Genomic DNA, 17,746 nt, shown 5'->3' with positions numbered 1-17,746 from the left:
AATCTTCGAGGGGTACATCCCTGATAGGTTCAAATGGTGGTTTCTGCAAGGCAGAAAGAACCAAGTTGAGATCCCAAGGAAGCACAAGGTGCTGTAAGGGAGGCGGGCTAACAAACCTAAAGAAAGCGAAGCCAGAGGCACTTGAAAAAGAATGGATAAAGCTGAGGCCAATTTCTGGTCAAGACCTGATCGAAGGAAGGTCAGGATGTGAGGTACAGAGTCATTCCTGGGACTGCAGTGTCTGTGTTCCCACCAAGATTTCCAGGTGCATAAATATACACTGATCAGTCATAACATTATGACCAATCACCAAAATTTGTTAAGGGATGGACTTCACTAGAAAACTGAAAGTACTGTGGTATATGGCACCAAGCCTTCAGTAGCACATCCTTTAGTCCTGTAAGTTGAAAAATGTGGTCTCCGTGGATCGGACATGTTCTTTTAGCACATTCTGCAGATGCTTGATTAGATTGAGATCTGGAGAATTTGGAGTCAACACCTCAAACTTGTTGTGTTACTGAAACCATTCTTGAATTCCTCATACCAGGCCACTTCCTTCTACTGCTGTTATGGTCTTGTTCTGATGCTAACATGCCCATTTTAGGCACTTTTGGCTGCAGACACGGGTCAGCATGGGCACTCTGACCGGTCAGCAACTATGCAGCCCTATACACAAAAAAACTGCAATATGCTGTGTGTTCTGACAATTTCAGCTACAGTTACTCCTGGATCAAACTACACATGCCAGCCTTCGCTCTCCTTATGCATCAATAAGCCTTGACCACCCATGACCCTGTCACTGGTTTGCTGGTTTTCTTTTCTTGGACTATTTTTGGTAGGTCCTGACCACTGCAGCCTGGGAAAATCCCACAAGAAGTACAGTTTTGGAGTTGCTCTGACCCAGTGATCTAGCCATTACAATTTGACCCTTCGTAAAAGTCGCCAAAATCCTTACACTTTCTCATTGTTTCTGCTTTGTACACATCAACTTCATGGACAGCATTTTTGATTGCTGCCTAATATATCCCATCCAATTTCAGATTCCATTGTAATAAGATACTCAATGTTATTCACTTTAACTGTCAATAGTCATTATGTTATGGCTGATCAGTGTATCTTCCTTGAGCAAGATGGGAATCACAGATACAGAAACACTTGGGTTTCAGCCTGAGACTGGAATGGAGGGCCTTCAGATAGAAGACTCGGTCTGTTGGGAAAAGGCCATGGGAGTTTACACAAAGATTGAGCATGCTTGTATACCAAGTTCTTTTGGGCCAGTTTGGTGCAATTAGAATCACCGTTCTCATCTCTTGCTCAATTTTCATGAGCAGAGAAGGTAGGATTTGCACTGGACTAAAGGTGTTAATTAGCCTGAACTGAGACCAAGGGATTATCGAGGCGTCTTGAGATAGAGATCCCTGGATCGACAGAAGTAGTTTATTGTTAAATCTGGATGTCCACATCCCCACATACCCAATCCCTCATTTGTGGCATATCAGGAATGAATATATCAGGAGGAAGGGTCCATTCCACTTGATGCAAGTGATGCCCACTGAGATAATCCACTTTCCAGTTGCCAGTTTTGCAATGTGGACTGCAGAGACCACTGGACAGTGAATTTCTGTCCAAGAGATTATCTGATTTGCTTTATTTAAGGCAATCAGACTTCTGGTGCACACTTGATGGCTGATGTATGCCACTGTCATGGCATTGTCTGACTACACCCTGATTGAGTGCCTTTTCAGAAGGGGGTCCAGTGCTTTAAGGCTGCTCTGAGCTACAAGATGTTACACGCCTGGCTGGACAGGAACAACTGCAAATCAGGGGAAGGACCCTGCTTGTTCCAGGCAAAAAATATATTTTGTTGGAAAGTCCATGAATTGGGTGAATGGTACCGCTTCAAAGGAGGCTATCATTAAGCCTAAAACTCTCATTAACAATCTTAATGTGAAATGTCTCTTTGCGCCCAGTTCTTGGGCATGTGCATTTAGAGAAAGAACTTTCTTTTCTGGTAGAAAGACTTTTGCTTGGGATGTGTCAAGGTCCAGACCCAAGTATTCCAAATGAAGAGATGGCTAGAGAGCAAATCTGTTGAAATTGATCACCAAGCTGATGGCCTGGTAAATCTGAATTGTCTTGTGTACATTTTCTGATAGCTGTAAGGTAGATGAGTCCTTCAGAAGAAGGCCATCTAAATAGCCTGTGACTTGGATGTCCTGAGTTTTGAGCAAGGCAAGCAGATCTGCTAAGAGCTTGTGAGCACTCTGGGAGCAGAGGATAATCAAAGGTCAATGCAAACTGGAAAAGGCTGCCTGACAATGCAAAATGAAAGCGCTGATGAGTTGGTAAATAGTAACATGTAGATAGGCGTCTTTTATGTCCACAGATGTATTCCCTTCGTCTAAGAGAGGCAACAACTAACCTTGCAGATTCTAATTGAAATGTTGACATTTGTTGGGGGATTTTAAATCCAGAATAGGACAAATACCACCGATGGGCTTTGGTACCGTGAACAGGTTTGAGTAAAAAACCTTGAACCCCTCTTGTGGGAGTACTGACACAACTACTTCCTTTGATGAGAGGTGGTTCAGGGAATTTTTCAAATCTGTTTTTGGATGATTTGAAAGTAGAAAGCAGTGAGGGAGGTAGAATTTTGAACTTCATTTTGTACTCCTTTAAAACAACCAATTGAACCCACAGGTCTGTGATCCAGAGAGAGGCAAACTGTAACAGACATCAACCCCCTACTTAGCAGCGAGGGCACCCCTTCATTGTGAAGAGGGCTTTGGGGAAGGATTGGTGGCCGATGTATGCCAAGCCTTAGGCCGCGTACACATTGTCGGACTTTCTGGCAGAAAAGGTCAAATGGAATCATTCCATCGAATATTCTGATCGTGTGTGGGCTTCAGCTGACGTTTTCTTTAGAAAATTCTGACGGACCTAGAAATAGAACATGTTTTAAATCTTTCTGACAGAATCAACTCCTATCGGGAAAACCATTCATCTGTATGCTATTCCCATGGACCAAAAACTATGCAAGGGCAGCTATTGGTTACTGGTTATTTAACTTCCTTTTTCTAGTCCCATTGTACGTGTTGTACGTCACTGCGTTCTAAACGATCAGACTTTGTTGTGATCGTGTGTACGCAAGTCCGCTTCAGTGGAACTCCTTCGCGTGTACGTGGCATTACACTGAAAAGAAGGGCTGAACTTAGAATTTGAGGACAGAGGCAATGAGTTTTTTAATGTTAAAAAGCAGGTTGCGTGAAGCTTTCTCTTCAATATAGTGACAATCTGGAGGAGAAAAATCGTATGCAGTTTTCTCCAATACTACCCCAATAGCCTCTTCATTTCCTTCTGTGTCTTCATCCCCTAAGATTAGCATATCAAGATTTGACATTGGTTGAGAAATGCGAGTAGGAGAAGAGGGATTTGGGGCCCTGGATGAAGATGCCTGTATTTAGGCCATAATTTGTCAGAGAAAATGTTTTAGTCAAATAGGCCGCTTGCTGGGAGCCTGAAATAGAGCTAGAATTGGATGCTGAGACTGGAATTAGAGCTGGTTTTTGGTCCATGCAAGGGACACATCATCACTCATCACTGAATGCTGTGTGGGCTTTCAGCAGAAGGAATGTTCACCTGCAATTTTCTATTGATACCCTTTTACCTGGTTTCCACCTACAAGTGAGGGTAGTTCCCCATGTGGTACTCGTGGAATAGGGTGCGGAGTATATGGTAAATATGTCCATAAGGAGTACACTGTGGAGTTCAGAAACCAGAGCATCAGTATAACAGCCAGGCAACTAGCTGTTTTTTGTGAAAAATATTGACATAGGGAGCTTATGTATCTCTTAGAAACACTTTTATTATGTTGTACAGGCATACCCCACTTTTAAGTACACAATGGGACCAGAGCATGTATGTAAAAAGAAAATGTACTTAAAGTGAAGCAATACCTTTCTTAATTTCTCAATGCATGTCCTGCATTGCAATAGTCATTTACAGGCATAACTGTTTACCTAGGCAAGCTGGCTGACCCCACAATCAGATATGTTGCAGTCCTGGGTCCCCTCTCACCACTCCCCAAGTTTGGTGTCCCTGTCACTTATGGTTCGGGAGCAGTGTCACGTCAAGCTGACCAATATTTCCCGTAGACGCCAATGTTAAATGGACACCTCTAGAGATAGTTAGGGATAGGACGTTTATTCATGTTATACGTGTTCTGCTGAATTCTCAGCAAAAAAATATTTCAACTGCTTTGAGCCTGATCTGGAGTCATTTAGGGGAGCATGTTGAGTCTTGACATATTCCTAAAGCACCATGAGGTATGTGCCACATCACTTCAATAGGTTCATGGGTAACAAAAAGGAAGAACTGCTACAGCAATCAGTCGTTTGCAAGGTGACAGGTCCTTCGGTAGCGAGGGGTTTGGTGTTCTGACTCCCTCTCTGAGTGTCCGTCTCCTCCAGTCACTGGAGGAGTCCAGTGTTACAGAGATCTAACCCTGATCACTAGGTAGTGGGAAGGAAAAAAGTTAACATAGGACACATATGAGACCAGCGTTTATTTCGTCACTGGGAGTGACATAATGGAAGTACACATAGGCTGGTGGAATGGGCAAGGGCTCTGCCTGTCCTTCTGAATGCAACACATACATCAGTTACAAGTTTGTAGTAACTTGGGACGGAACATCTATGGAAGAACTCACACAAGTGGCTCATCTTTGAATCGGGGACTACCTTTGTTTGATTCTTTACATGACCGCAGCCTCCAACTGGTCCTGGGCAATAGGGATTATGCCTTTGGGCAAGTTGTTACCTGACATGTACAGGCATAGATAGTCTTCGCCCTCATACTATAAACGGAACCAAGCACAACATCTCCATTATGACCTGACCATTGGACATGATTATATTACAATTCTATTACACTATATACGGACTCAGTACGCAACACCTCCGTCATGACCTGCTCACTCAAAAAACAACTCAAAAATCTCTTGTATGTAATTTCCACTTACCTTTTCATCGGGAGTAGGAGAAAACATCTTTTCTTCCAAAGGGTGTTTTGAAAAGTCATAAGGATAGCTGACTACCAAGTCACCACCATGAAGACTGCCAGACAAGACAAATGGGATGTTCCTCATCCATTTCATGACAGCTTTTGTCTCTGGTGCTGCCTATAAGGGTAAAAAACACATTTACAATAGTGAGCTTTTTGTAACAGGGTAAAGTGTATTTATATTAGGAGCAAAATGTAACCTGGGGGTCCTAGTTGAACACAGACTGGGCCATAGCATGCAATGACAAGCAAGGCAAGCAAACTATTAGCATGCATTAAAAAGGGAATTTACTCCAGAGATAAAACTTTCATCCTGCAACTTTATAAAACTCTAGTTTGGCTACATCTGGTGTATTCCATCCAGTTCTGGTCACCAATCCTCAGAAATGATGTGCTAGAACTAGAGAGAGTCCAGACAAGGGCAACAAAATTAATAAGGAGACTGGAGGACCTCAATTACGAGGCATGGCTACAAGCACTAAACTTAGACTCCATTCACACCAATGTGTTTTTTCATGCTTTTTGCAAAAATGCAGGACATATTTTATAACATGGGTTCCTATGGAATAAATTATACGTTCACACCAATGCATTTTTGTGCCTCTGCATTTTTGGAAAGGGTCAGGGACTTTTTAAATCCCAAAACGCAGCTTTTTTTGCTTTTTTGGTTCAATAGACTTCAATTGAGACACTGTAGAAAAGCATGTGGTGCATTTTTAGAACATTTGGCATTATTTAATCTGACCAACAACAAATTGAGCAAATAAAAAGAAAAAAGAACATAAAAAAAACACATCAAAAATGCATGTCTGAAAATGCAGAAAGCACAGCAAAAAGTACTGCAGAAATGTTCATAAGAAACATGGATAGGTGTGAATGGCTCCTTATTCTCCCTGGAGAAGTGATGCTTGAGAGGAGATGGGATAGCGATATACAAATATCTCAAGGGTGATCCCAGCATAGGAAGAAAACAATTTAGCCTCAGGTAGTGTAGAAAGACACAGGGCCACTCAATAAGACTGGAGGAGAAGTGGTTCAACCTTAAGCTATGAAGGGGCTTTTTCACTGTCAGGGCAGTAAGGATGTGGAAATCTCTTCCACAATCAGTGGTGCCAGCAGGAAGTATTGATAGTTTTAAAAGACTGTTGATACATCTTAGTAAACACAATATACAGGGATATGGGAAATGATTGTCAACATGAATGCACAATCACACATAATCCAATCACACAGGTTTGACTGGATAGACTAGTGTCTTTATTCAACCTTACCAACTATGAAACTATAACCGTACCAATCCTTAGGGGCAGGGACTGTATTTGTTTTCTTTTTTTCCCAAGCTCTTTCCCCTGTATTTTTACTTGGTGATGCTGCCAGTAACACACTTCCTGCCCTAAGGTGACAAAGGTTTCTCAACATACAAAATCTATAAGCAGCGTTGTCAACCTCAGATAGAGAGTGTGGTAGAATTACAGAACAGCGCCCTCCTATGTTGAAATGTACGGCGCTGATAAGACTGGTGAGACAACATTGCAGAGAGTAAAACTTATGAGCTCAAAGTATTTCTGACATGAATACGTTTTTTGGGGACTTATTTAACAGACCAAAAAGACAGAAAATAATGAACTTCATGTATCAGGGTATACTTACAGTATACAACACAAATTATAAATCCTGCCAACTGTTTTGCAATTTTTTATATTTTTTTTTGGTCCCTCTGTTTTTTTTGTTAGGTTATATTAGTCATTTTATAGCCAGTTGAGAATCTGCCAAGTTGCACACCAAACAGAAAATTCTCTTTTAGAGTACTGCTAAATGGCCTGGAGTTAAGCTGGTCAGCAAAAAAATTAGCAAAACATTAATAAAATATTAACAAGTTTATGGTTTCCTACAAAAAGTAGGGCTAGAGGAGGATCATAGGACCTGTCAGAGTCATAGTTATGTGCTGTTTGCTCTTCTGCAGGGAAAGCATGTATTCCATGTATTCTGTGACAGCATAATGGCATAGTGACTATAACGTATGCCTTGCAGCACTGCAGCAATCAGGACAGTATTTGCATGGAGTTTTCTGTGCTTGCAGGAGTGTCATGTTGTTATGCCCTGTACACACGGTCGGACATTCTGACGACAAAATCCATCAGATTTTTTCAGACGGATTTTGGCCCAAACTTGTCTTCCATACACACGGTCGCACAAAGTTGTCAGAAAATCTGATCGTTCAGAACGCGGTGATGTAGAAAACGTATGACGGGACTATAAAGAGGGCAGTAGCCAATAGCTTTCCTTTCATAATTCATTCTGAGCATGCGTGGCATTTTGTCCGTCAGAATTGTCTATACACGATGGGAATTTAAACGATCGGATTTTCCGACAATATGATCCGATTGCACATTTAACGTCGGAAAAGCCAACCATGTGTACAGGGCATTAGGTTAATTGGCCCCAGTATGTGTATGTACTGTATGTGAAAATGGGACCTTAGATTGTAAGCTCCTTGAAGGCAGGGACTGTATAAATGTATAATATGTAAAGCGCTCTGTAAATTGTTGGTGAAACATAAATACCTATAATTAAAAAAAATCCACACTGCAGTGCAGGATTTCTATAGGGGTGTGCATTAGAGTGGAGAACATTAGGGAGGAGAAAATATATTAAAGAAATACACTCTGCTAACCAAATGATGGCAGTAGAAGGGAGGAGACATGACACTGGCTCTGGTGTCAGTCCAATCAGCAGCACATAGAATGCTGATTTCTTTTTTTTTTTTTATAAACTCTGGAAACTACATGAAAGGCACCCCTGTAGTGGGCCTTCCCTTATGCACCTCACTACAGATAGGCATGCGCACAGGGTGTGCTAGTGTGCCTGGGTACACCCTAATCAACTCATGAACATTAGCATTTTGCTTTTGTGTGCCAGTGGGAAGAAAGGAAAGATATTCCTCTTACCGGCACTGCCATAAGAGAAGTGCTTATGCACTTCTCTTTCACGGTGCTATCAGGGAGATCCATGTGCCAAGGTCATATATATGAAGACAGTGACACACACATGTGTGTTTTTGAGCTTTAGGATGCACACCTTAATGCAATAGGCTTTGCACACCTATGTCATTCCGGCAGGCTTCCTCCATGCTGTGCATCCCCCCCCCCCCCCCAAAGCCTCTTCTCTAAGGCCCTCCGCCCAGTGGTCGAACACTGATGTCACCAAGTAGGGGTTTGTGACCCCACTGTGTGCACTTTGTCCATTACTAGACTACTCCCCATGGGCTAGACCAGCTGTGTCCAACCTCCAAGGATCAGCCCAAGATGGCTATAAATGTGGCCCAAAACAAAATTGTCAATTTACTTAAAAATTTTAGTTTTTTGGAACTTTTTTTATAAAGATGCCTTTACACTTAGCAAACACACACAGCTGAAGAAAAATGTGACAGTGTCTCTTTACTGGATATGTTTTATCTTTCTATAGAAAAATAGCCTGATCTTGTCAATCACGCATTATTCATGTCATCAGTTTTTGGAAGCACCTATATTGGTGAGCAACTATTTTCAAGGATGAAGCACACGAAAGGGGAAAATTAGAACCAAAATATATGATGAGCACCATGAGAATTCATTGAGATTTGCTACTATATCCATCCAACCAGATATTGATGCATTTGTTTATCAAAAAGAGTGTCAAATATCGCACCCGTTTTATGTTGTCCTCTTTTACTTTTATAATAAAAAATAGTACAAAAAAGTTGTATTAAATAGGAACATTATCTGTATCAGTGATTGTTAACTTGTGATCTGCCCAACTCATCAGCTATCCTTACTGTTAGGCGGCGTACACACGCGGGGACTGTCTGCCGAAACTAAGTTCGTCAAACAGTCCGCTCAAACTTTTGAATGAACGAACACGCCCACACACGGCACTTTTTGAGCGGACAAATACGGCAAACTTTGTTCGTCGTACTAAGTCCGCGCAACTTTTGAAATGAGCGGACTCGCCCACACACGAGGCAACAGTCCGCTCATTTCGAGCGCGTGTCAAGGTAGGCGGGGCCCGCGACGGAGACGTCGCGGGCTCCGCTGCCTGGAATGGACTTAAAGGGGAACCCCAACGCCGAAAAAAATCGGCGTGGGGGTCCCCCAAAGTCCACAACAGACCGTTGTCCGAGCACGCTACCCGGCCGGCCAGGAAAGGGGGGCGAGCGAGCGCGCCCCCCCTCCTGAGCCGTACCAGGCCGCGTGCCCTCAACATGGGGGGTGCCTTGGGGAAGGGGGGGCCGCGCGGCCCCCCCACCCCAAAGCACCTTGTCCCCATGTTGATGAGGACAAGGGCCTCTTCCCGACAACCCTGGCCGTTGGTTGTCGGGGTCTGCGGGCGGGGGGCTTATCGGAATCCGGGAGCCCCCTTTAATAAGGGGGCCCCCGGATACCGGCCCCCCACCCTATGTGAATGAGTATGGGGTACAATGTACCCCTACCCATTCACCTGTAAAATAAAAGTACCCCAAAAAAAACACAACACACGAGATAAAATATTTTATTGCACAGCTCCGGGGGTCTTCCGTCTTCGGGGGTCTTCTCGCCGGACTCCTCCGCTATCTTCTTGTAGCTCTTTTGCTAGCGGAGGAGTCCGGCTTTCTTCCTCCCCGCCGCCGGCCTCTTCTCCCGACTTCGGGGGTCTTGTCCCCCTCTTCGGTTCTTCTGCCGGGCCACCGCGACTTCTTATAGCTCTTTTGCAGGCGGTGGCCCGGTCTTCTGTCGCCGCTGTCGCCGCCGCCTTCCGTTCTTGTTCTTCTTCTTGTTCTTCTTGTTCTTCTCCAGGAGATGTTGACACGTCGCTCTCTCCAGGCGGAATGCCAGAGCCGCGCTGAGCGGCCACTTATATAGTGACAATGGGGCGGTGTCACATGGTATATGTCACATGGGTTGGTCACATGGTGACCCCGCCCCCTTACGATGTCATAGTCCCCATGTGACATCAACCCATGTGACCAACCCATGTGACATATAAACCAAGTTTCAGCGGACAGTTTTTCGGAATTTCCGAAAAACTTTGTTCGTCAAACTGTCCGCTGAAACTGTCCGCTGAAGCCCCACACACGAGCGGACTGTCCGCTGAAACACTGTTCAGCGGACAAAGTTGAGCCAACAGTCCGCCCGTGTGTACGCGGCCTTAGTGTGTTTTTATGCCCTCTTCTTTCAACGTGGCCCAGGAATGTTAAAAGGTTGGACACCTGGGCTAGACCTTTGGGCAATGTTTGTTACCAGGTTGTAAGACCTAGCCACTGTATTACACATTGGCACTTTTTATTTATTTTCTCGCTGTGTTAATTCCTGCACATATTTTTGTCTTTTTTCACTCCACTGATAGGGTGTGGGTCATCTGGGTAGCTCTGAAGCCTAAGGGAAGGATGTGTGGCTCTTAGGTTCCTTCTTCCTCTGGCTTGGGGGGGGGGGGGGGGGGTCTCTAATCAAGAGAGTCTCTAAAATAGTACTTGTTGGTCAGCTTTGGCTGATAAGGAGGGAAGGGTCTGCCAGACTTTTTGGCTAGGTGGACCATAGTGTTTAGTGTCATCAGAAATCTTGCACCCCAGGTGGTTAGGAAAGGGTCCTTCCTCTTCGGGAGGGGGCCATATTACACACCCTAATGCATCATTTTGGTTCACTTTGGTGTTTAGTTTTTGCACAGGGCGGGCTTAAAAAAAAATTAAAAAAAATAATAAAAGACAAAAAAGGAAAAAAGTGCAATGCAGGACCAACAGCCCTACATTGTGCAAGAGGATAGCAAGGACCTGCCCACTACCCAGGGTGTCTCTGCTGCAGCTTAAATTGGGGTGCCTGGACTTCAGCTTTAACAGCTCATCCATAACCAATATTTCAGTTTCAGTTCAGAGTAGAAGCTAAGTGTTTTATTATACCACCAGCAGAGTTTCTGCAGCTGCATTTCCAAGTCCACAAAGGTATTGGCAGTTATTATGATATGGTATCAGCCTCTCCGCTAAATCTTTAATTTATGCTTATTTCACAAAAAATAAGGCAAAGCAATGGGACTTCATTGGGGGAGGGGGAACATGAAGTGGCAACGGTGAGAGCCATAGCTCTCTAGAGCTATATGAAGCCACAATGTAAACCAGCCCTTGCATATTACAGGACTGTAAGAAAAAATATATATATTTTAGGTTGATTTTATGCAATGTTGTATTGTAATGTCATTTTCTGATAAAAAATAAATAAATAAATAACAGTACACAAATATATTTGACATCTTCTCTGAGGAAATAAGAGGAGCCAAGCAGTCAAATTTGTCAAAAATATTACAGCCGACGTCTTTTTGTGCCTTTTTCTTGCCCGTAGAAAATAACATACCTTGGCTCTGTATAAATGCACATAAACTTTTGCTGGGCTTCTGAATTATGTGATTAGCTATCCACCATTCAGCCTTTCATGTTATTCAGATTCATTTTGATTTTATAAAACCAGCTTACAATAATTAGTAACCTCTATTATTTTTTAAACATAGGTTTTTAATTTAAGACAGCGCTACAAACAGAAAAGGAATAGGGAACAGATGCAGCGGTTACAGATAATATTAAATCATGTGTGTGTGTATCTTACTATTTATACAAAAAGGCTCAAATGGTTTAGAAAGAGTGACATCTTGTGGAAGAACAATCGCAATCAACTTCTAGGCCAATGGTACCATCTTGTGGAAAATTGTTATAATGCACATTGTACTGTGCATGTGTTAATAACAGATTAGTCCCAATTGCACTTATTTAATAAGGCAAATTTAATAAGGCAAAAAACAAAAAACAAAAAAAAAAAACATAAGTTACCTATAACTGCTTGTAATGAGTTGCCAAAAGTTTTCCATTTTAATTACCTTACTAAAATGGACCTGAACCTGAAAGTGAAGATCTGTACTTTTATAGAGCATACATTGTTTAAAGTTGGCTGATGCGAGTGCCCGGCGGGTGCGATCGGTCGTGTCATGGCGAGAATCGGGATCTGTGTGTAAACACGAAGATCCTGGTTCTCTCAGGAGAGAGGAGACAGATTCCCTATTTTGTAGATGCTATAACTTTTTGCGCAAGCCAATCAATACATGCTTACTGCGATTTGTTTTACCAAAAATATTTAGAAGAATACATATCAGCCTAAACTGAGGAAAACATTTTTTTTTTTTTTTTAAATGTGGGATATTTATTATAGCAAAAAGTGAAAGATATAGGGGTTTATTTAGTAAAGGCAAATCCACTTTGCACTGAAAGCACACTTGGAAGTACAGCCGCTGTAGATCTAAGGGGGGCATGCAAGGAAAATAAAAAACAGCATTTTAGCTTGTACATGATTGGATGATAAAATCAGCAGAGCTTCCCCTCATTTCAGATCTTTCCCTCAGATCTAAAGCGAATGCACTTCCAAGTGCACTTGTAGTGCAAAGTGGATTTCCCTTTAGTAAATCAACCCCATTGTGTTTTTTCAAAATTGTCTGTCTTCTTTTTTTTTATAGCGTAAAAGAATAAAAACCGCAGAGGTGATTACATACTACCAAAAGAAAGCTCTATTTGTGGGAAAAAATAATGAACCACCAATTTTCTTCCCCCATTGATTTCTGGGGAGGTATAATTATGCTCATTGCACACACTGGTCCCACATCCAATATATAGTACACTAAATGTGGATAATAGAATTTTTGTACTCACCGTAAAAAAAATTTCTTGGAGTGCGTTGGTGGAAAGGCAAAGCCTTTAACATTCAAGTTATACTGCTGCCTATGGGACTATACTATAGCACCGGCAAACAAAAAAAGCATGGTCACAAACACAAAGTAGTAGGAAGACTTGAACTTTCAGGATGTCCAAAAGAAGTCCAGCTGAGGGTGGTCAACACAGCAAACCAATGTGAACAGGCCCAGTAGAAAAAGAAAAAAAAAAGGAAGAGTACTGCCTGCAACTCAAAGAGCCACCTGAAAGACCTTATACCCAATGCTGGCATCAGATGAGGGCGAAATGTCTACCTGGTAGAATGTGTGAATAGAAGACCAGGTGACAGCTTTGCAATCTGAGAAACAGTTGTTTGATCCTCACAGGTCTAGTAAAATGCTTTTTGACAGGAAATTATGGAACCCAATCACTCCTTGAGACCATAAGCTTAACTCATGGTCCGTTTGAGCCACCTAAAAAAGCAGGTGCAACCTTTCATGCTGTATCAAGGATGAAAAAAAAACAGGAATCGGCCTTTCTGAAAAAAGATGAGGCTGAGAGACAGACTTGCATGTTTATAATTACAACCTAACAAGAGTTGGGAATCTCCTTTTTAAAGAACTGTGTCAGGAAAGAAAATAATGTCCTGTTAATGTGAAAGGCAAAAACTACCTTAGGCAAGAAGGAATTCCTGGACCACAACACCACTTTTAATTTTGGTAAACCAAAATGGATTCTTTGCAGTACAAGACCACCAGCTCAGACTCTTGCCTTGTAGAGGTGATGGCTAAAAAAATACCTTGTGAGTGAAAGTAGGCAGAGGAATGCCTAATGAGTTCAAATAGTTTCTAAAGCATAGAAAGAACCATATTTAGGTCACATGGAATAAATGAGGATACGACAGAGTAGCTACATTAGAGACCCCCTGTACAGAGGTCTTCATATAGGAATGAATGGACAAAAGTCTCTAAAAAAGGGTAAAAAGGGCAGAACCCTGACAAGAGCAAAATGCTGGTCCAGATCCAGCTGCAAGAAGTTGAGGACTCAACCAACAGAAACTCCTGGAGTGGAAGCCCTGAGACTCACATCAAGTAACGTATGTCTTTCACATCCCAAGATAGACATTACAGAAAGTACCCTTGAGAATCATAGGCTTCAAAGATTCAGAAATGCCTCTATCCCGGAGAAAAAAATGCAAGTACTAAGTGCAATGAGGATCCAAACGGTATGTTGATAATCACAATAAGGGCAGCTCCATCTACTCCATCTACTCATCCAAGCAGCAATGGGACATTAGCACAAAACAATAAATATAGGAGCACTCCCTGCCCTGTGGAAGTCAATTGAACCACAAGCCCAGGAATAGATCAAATCTAAATTCACTTTAATGTACAGTTAAAAAGCATTACATGCAGGAGTGCTTTACAAGCCAGTGGAGAGGAGAAACACATAATCCCAAAATCAGAAGGATGACACATGATCCTGGACCAAACAGTAGATTACAACACCCAACGAGCCTCAGGACAGTGGGAGAAGTGTGTGGATTACGGTCGCAGGGTTCACTGAGATGGTGTGTCCACTAGAAGTCAGGTGTCCTGAAACTGGATGTGATGTCATGCACCTGTCAGAAGAATGCCCAAACGTTGGCTGGTGAAGGCAATCATGATGATCTGAGGAAGAGGCAAGCCCCAGAAATATGTTATCATGATGACCAGATTCTCTCCTTTGGTTTGGCATGGTCTAAGTGCTCTCCAAGACTTCCAATTTGCCCACACAAGCCGACATTCAGGCGATCTCTTGCCAGGTGCATGACAATTCCGGGACACCTCACTTCCTGAGGATGTGCCATCTCAGTGACCCCGGAAGCCATAATCCACACACTTCTCCCACTGTCCTTAGGCTCCTGGGGGGCATAATCTACTGTTGAGTACGGGATCATGTGTCATCCTTAAGCTTTTGGGATTATGTGTTTCTCATTTCCACTGGCTTGGTGATGTATCAGTCTGGGCACTCCTGCATATCATGCTTTTTAACTTACATTAAAGTAAATATAGATTTTATCTATTCCTGGGCTTGTGGGTGTTTGCTATTTTGTGCTCTGTTCCTGAGTCTGGGCTTCAACAGCCATGTTGTTACAGCCAGCGACTGTTACCGTAAGAAGGATCGTAAATTGGTCCTTGGGCCAGAGAATCCTGGTAGTGCTGGGACTCCTCAGCAAAGAGTAAGAATAAGTGGTGTACTGGAAAGATGGGGACACAAAAATAGGTATATTTGATGGCTACAGAAACCAGAAAGTCTACCTGATAAGGGGAGGCAATGACAGATTTTTGTGAGGAAGATATTCAGAGATTTGAGATCCAAGATTGGGCAGATGGGTTTGGAAACGGTGAACAGGTTGTAGTAAGACCCGAAGTGAAAATAGACCAAAAAGGCTTAACAAAGGTCCGCTAATCTGTGTGGTAACAGGAAAATATGTTATCAATCCTACATTGCAGGACACAGTAAAAGGGGGGGGGTTGGGACTTTAGTTGAGGCACATACTGTGTACTATGTGCCTCCATCCCTGATTCAATCGAACATAGAAAGGGAGATGGGACTTTGTATGAGGCAGGTGGCAACCAAATAGGACAATGCACGTATATATATATATATATATATATATATATAGGCTTAGCAATTGTTTATTTGTCATAAAGAGGGTAAAAAAAAAAATGCACTCAGTATAGCAAAGCCATTAAATATATAAATATATACACACAAATGAATAAAGTACAGTTCATGAATACAGTACATAAAAATAAGGATATAATTACATATTCCAAACAGTTCATATACATATACATACACACCCATTGTAAAAGCGACATAGCAGCACATTCCAGTAACCCATGTATGGAGTAAATACTCCGCATGAGGATTAGAAAGTAGCAGAGATTAATGGATACACGCAATAATAATTGTTGAATTGAATAAAAACATGGTGTATCCTATCAATGCTCAACGCGTTTCATGTTACTAAAACACTTCATCAGGCGAAGATGCATCCACTAGTCTGTAAGAAATATAAAAACCAATAAATTCTAGTTGAAACCCCAACTACAAAGGAAGGGGATAGAAGGAAGATATTGAGGCTAGATTGCTTACATGGAGCTGGTATTGAGAGGTATGTACTACTGCAATTGGAAGGAGCCACTGATATAGGCTGTCTGTCCCGGGAGCTGAGGAAGTCACACTGCATGCGGGTGAACATCCAAGCATGAAATCCCCAGGGAATGGATTATCTGTGGTATTAAAATGGTACCATAGGGTGAGGCTCTGAAGGAGTCTGTGGAAAAATGAAATTGCTAAGAATAGCTCTCTTTTAAGATACTAATGTGAACCAGGTGAAACCAGTATGCAATAGGGGATAGAGAAGTGAAGGAAACATCATCACTAAGGTGAGGACCGTGAGACCATGGCCAACAAAAATAGAGCTATAAGTGCAAGGTAAGTATGTCAAGCATGTGTATAGAACCAAGGGTGAATGATGAAACATTAAAGCGGAGTTCCACCCAAAAATGGAACTTCCATTTATCCAGTTCCACCGCCCCTCAGGTGTCACATCTGCCACTTTTCAGGGGGGCGAGGGGAGAAGATACCTGTCTAATACAGGTATTTGCTCCCACTTCCCGATCACCGCAGAATCTGCATGTCCTGCTCCTCCTCCTCCGCCCCCCTGCTGTCTTCTGGGAGACATACAGGTCCCTGAAGACAGCAGGGACCAGTCAGGATGTGCAGCGTGACTCGCATATGCACAGTAGGGAACCAGGCTGTAAAGCCGCAAGGCTTCACTTCCTTATTCCCTTACTGAAGATGGCGGTGCCTCCACCCGGGAGCCGAGGGACAGGTCAGATTCGGGTGAGGACATCGTGGATGCCATGGACAGGTACAGTAAGTGTCCTTATTTTTAAAGCCAACAGCTGCAGTATTTGTAGCTGCCGACTTTAAATTAAAAAAATTTCGACAGAACTCCGCTTTAAGAAATAGCCAGAAAAAGTGCAATCAAAAAAGGATCCGTCTGTGCAAATATAATTACCTCGTGCGCATATAAGGCAAAGGTTATGCTGGGATGTGCAAGTTGACCAATGGTGCAGGTGGAGAGGAGTAGATAAAAGTGCTTGGTAGATATCCAGCCTACCCGCAGGTAACTCCCAACATCACGCTAGGCAAGATAGAGGAGGAGAGGCGTGCCCCTCCCAGTGGCAATGCCATCTGAGGAGAGGGGCCAGTTGCCTCCCCCTATATATCAGCCAGAGTGTGGAATGGCTCACACGTCTTGACGCCCTACGTTGCCATACTCACAACGCTGTGTGTGGCACTGATGCACAGAGAGCTAATAATGCCACTCCCCCGTACCAACCAGAGGGAGGGAGGGCGCCAGGCATGCATCGCAACCCCGGGCATCAGGCAGTCAGGCATCCCCAACAAACCAGAGCACACACACCTGAATGCAAAGGCTGCTAAATCAAGATGAAAGAAGTTAAGTGGAGCTATATTGTGAAATCTATATGTCCTGTGTGTGCAGAACCTGGTTCACATTAGTATCTTTACAAGAGAGCTATTCTTAGCAATTTCATTTTTCCACAGACTCCTTCAGAGCCTCACCCTATGTTACCATTTTAATGCCATGGAGAATCCATTCCCTGTGGATCTCATGCTTGGATGTTTACCCCGCATGCAGTGTGACTTCCTCAGCTCCCGGGACAGACAGCCTATATTAGTGGCTCCTTCCAATTGCAGTAGTACATACCTCTCAATCCCAGCTCCTCGGTATCTTCCTTCTCTCCCCTTACTTTGTAGTTGGAGTTTCAACTAGAATTTATTGGTTTTTATATTTCTTACAGACTAGTGGATGCATCTTCTCCTGATGAAGTGTTTTAGTAACACAAAACGCGTTGAGCATTGATAGGATACACCATGTTTTTATTCAATTCAACAATTATTATTGCG

General features: G+C 42.9%; 1 protein-coding gene across 1 annotated transcript in view; it reads right to left on the bottom strand.

Moving 5' to 3' along the window:
* Nucleotides 1-17,746, bottom strand: part of CPZ (carboxypeptidase Z) — a 170,238-nt gene that overhangs the window by 57,934 nt on the left and 94,558 nt on the right. Inside the window, exon 7 of the mRNA XM_077477857.1 lies at nt 5,021-5,179. Within this exon, the coding sequence (XP_077333983.1) occupies nt 5,021-5,179 (159 nt within the window). The remainder of the gene's footprint in view (nt 1-5,020; nt 5,180-17,746) is intronic.

This window comes from Lithobates pipiens, unplaced genomic scaffold, assembly GCF_037356315.1.
Source record: "Lithobates pipiens isolate NorthernLeopardFrog02 unplaced genomic scaffold, aLitPip1_a1.2 Scaffold_13, whole genome shotgun sequence".
NCBI lineage: Eukaryota > Metazoa > Chordata > Amphibia > Anura > Ranidae > Lithobates > Lithobates pipiens.
The sequence above is the reverse complement of the archived record's forward strand: the minus strand, read 5'-3'. Positions and strand labels throughout refer to the sequence as shown.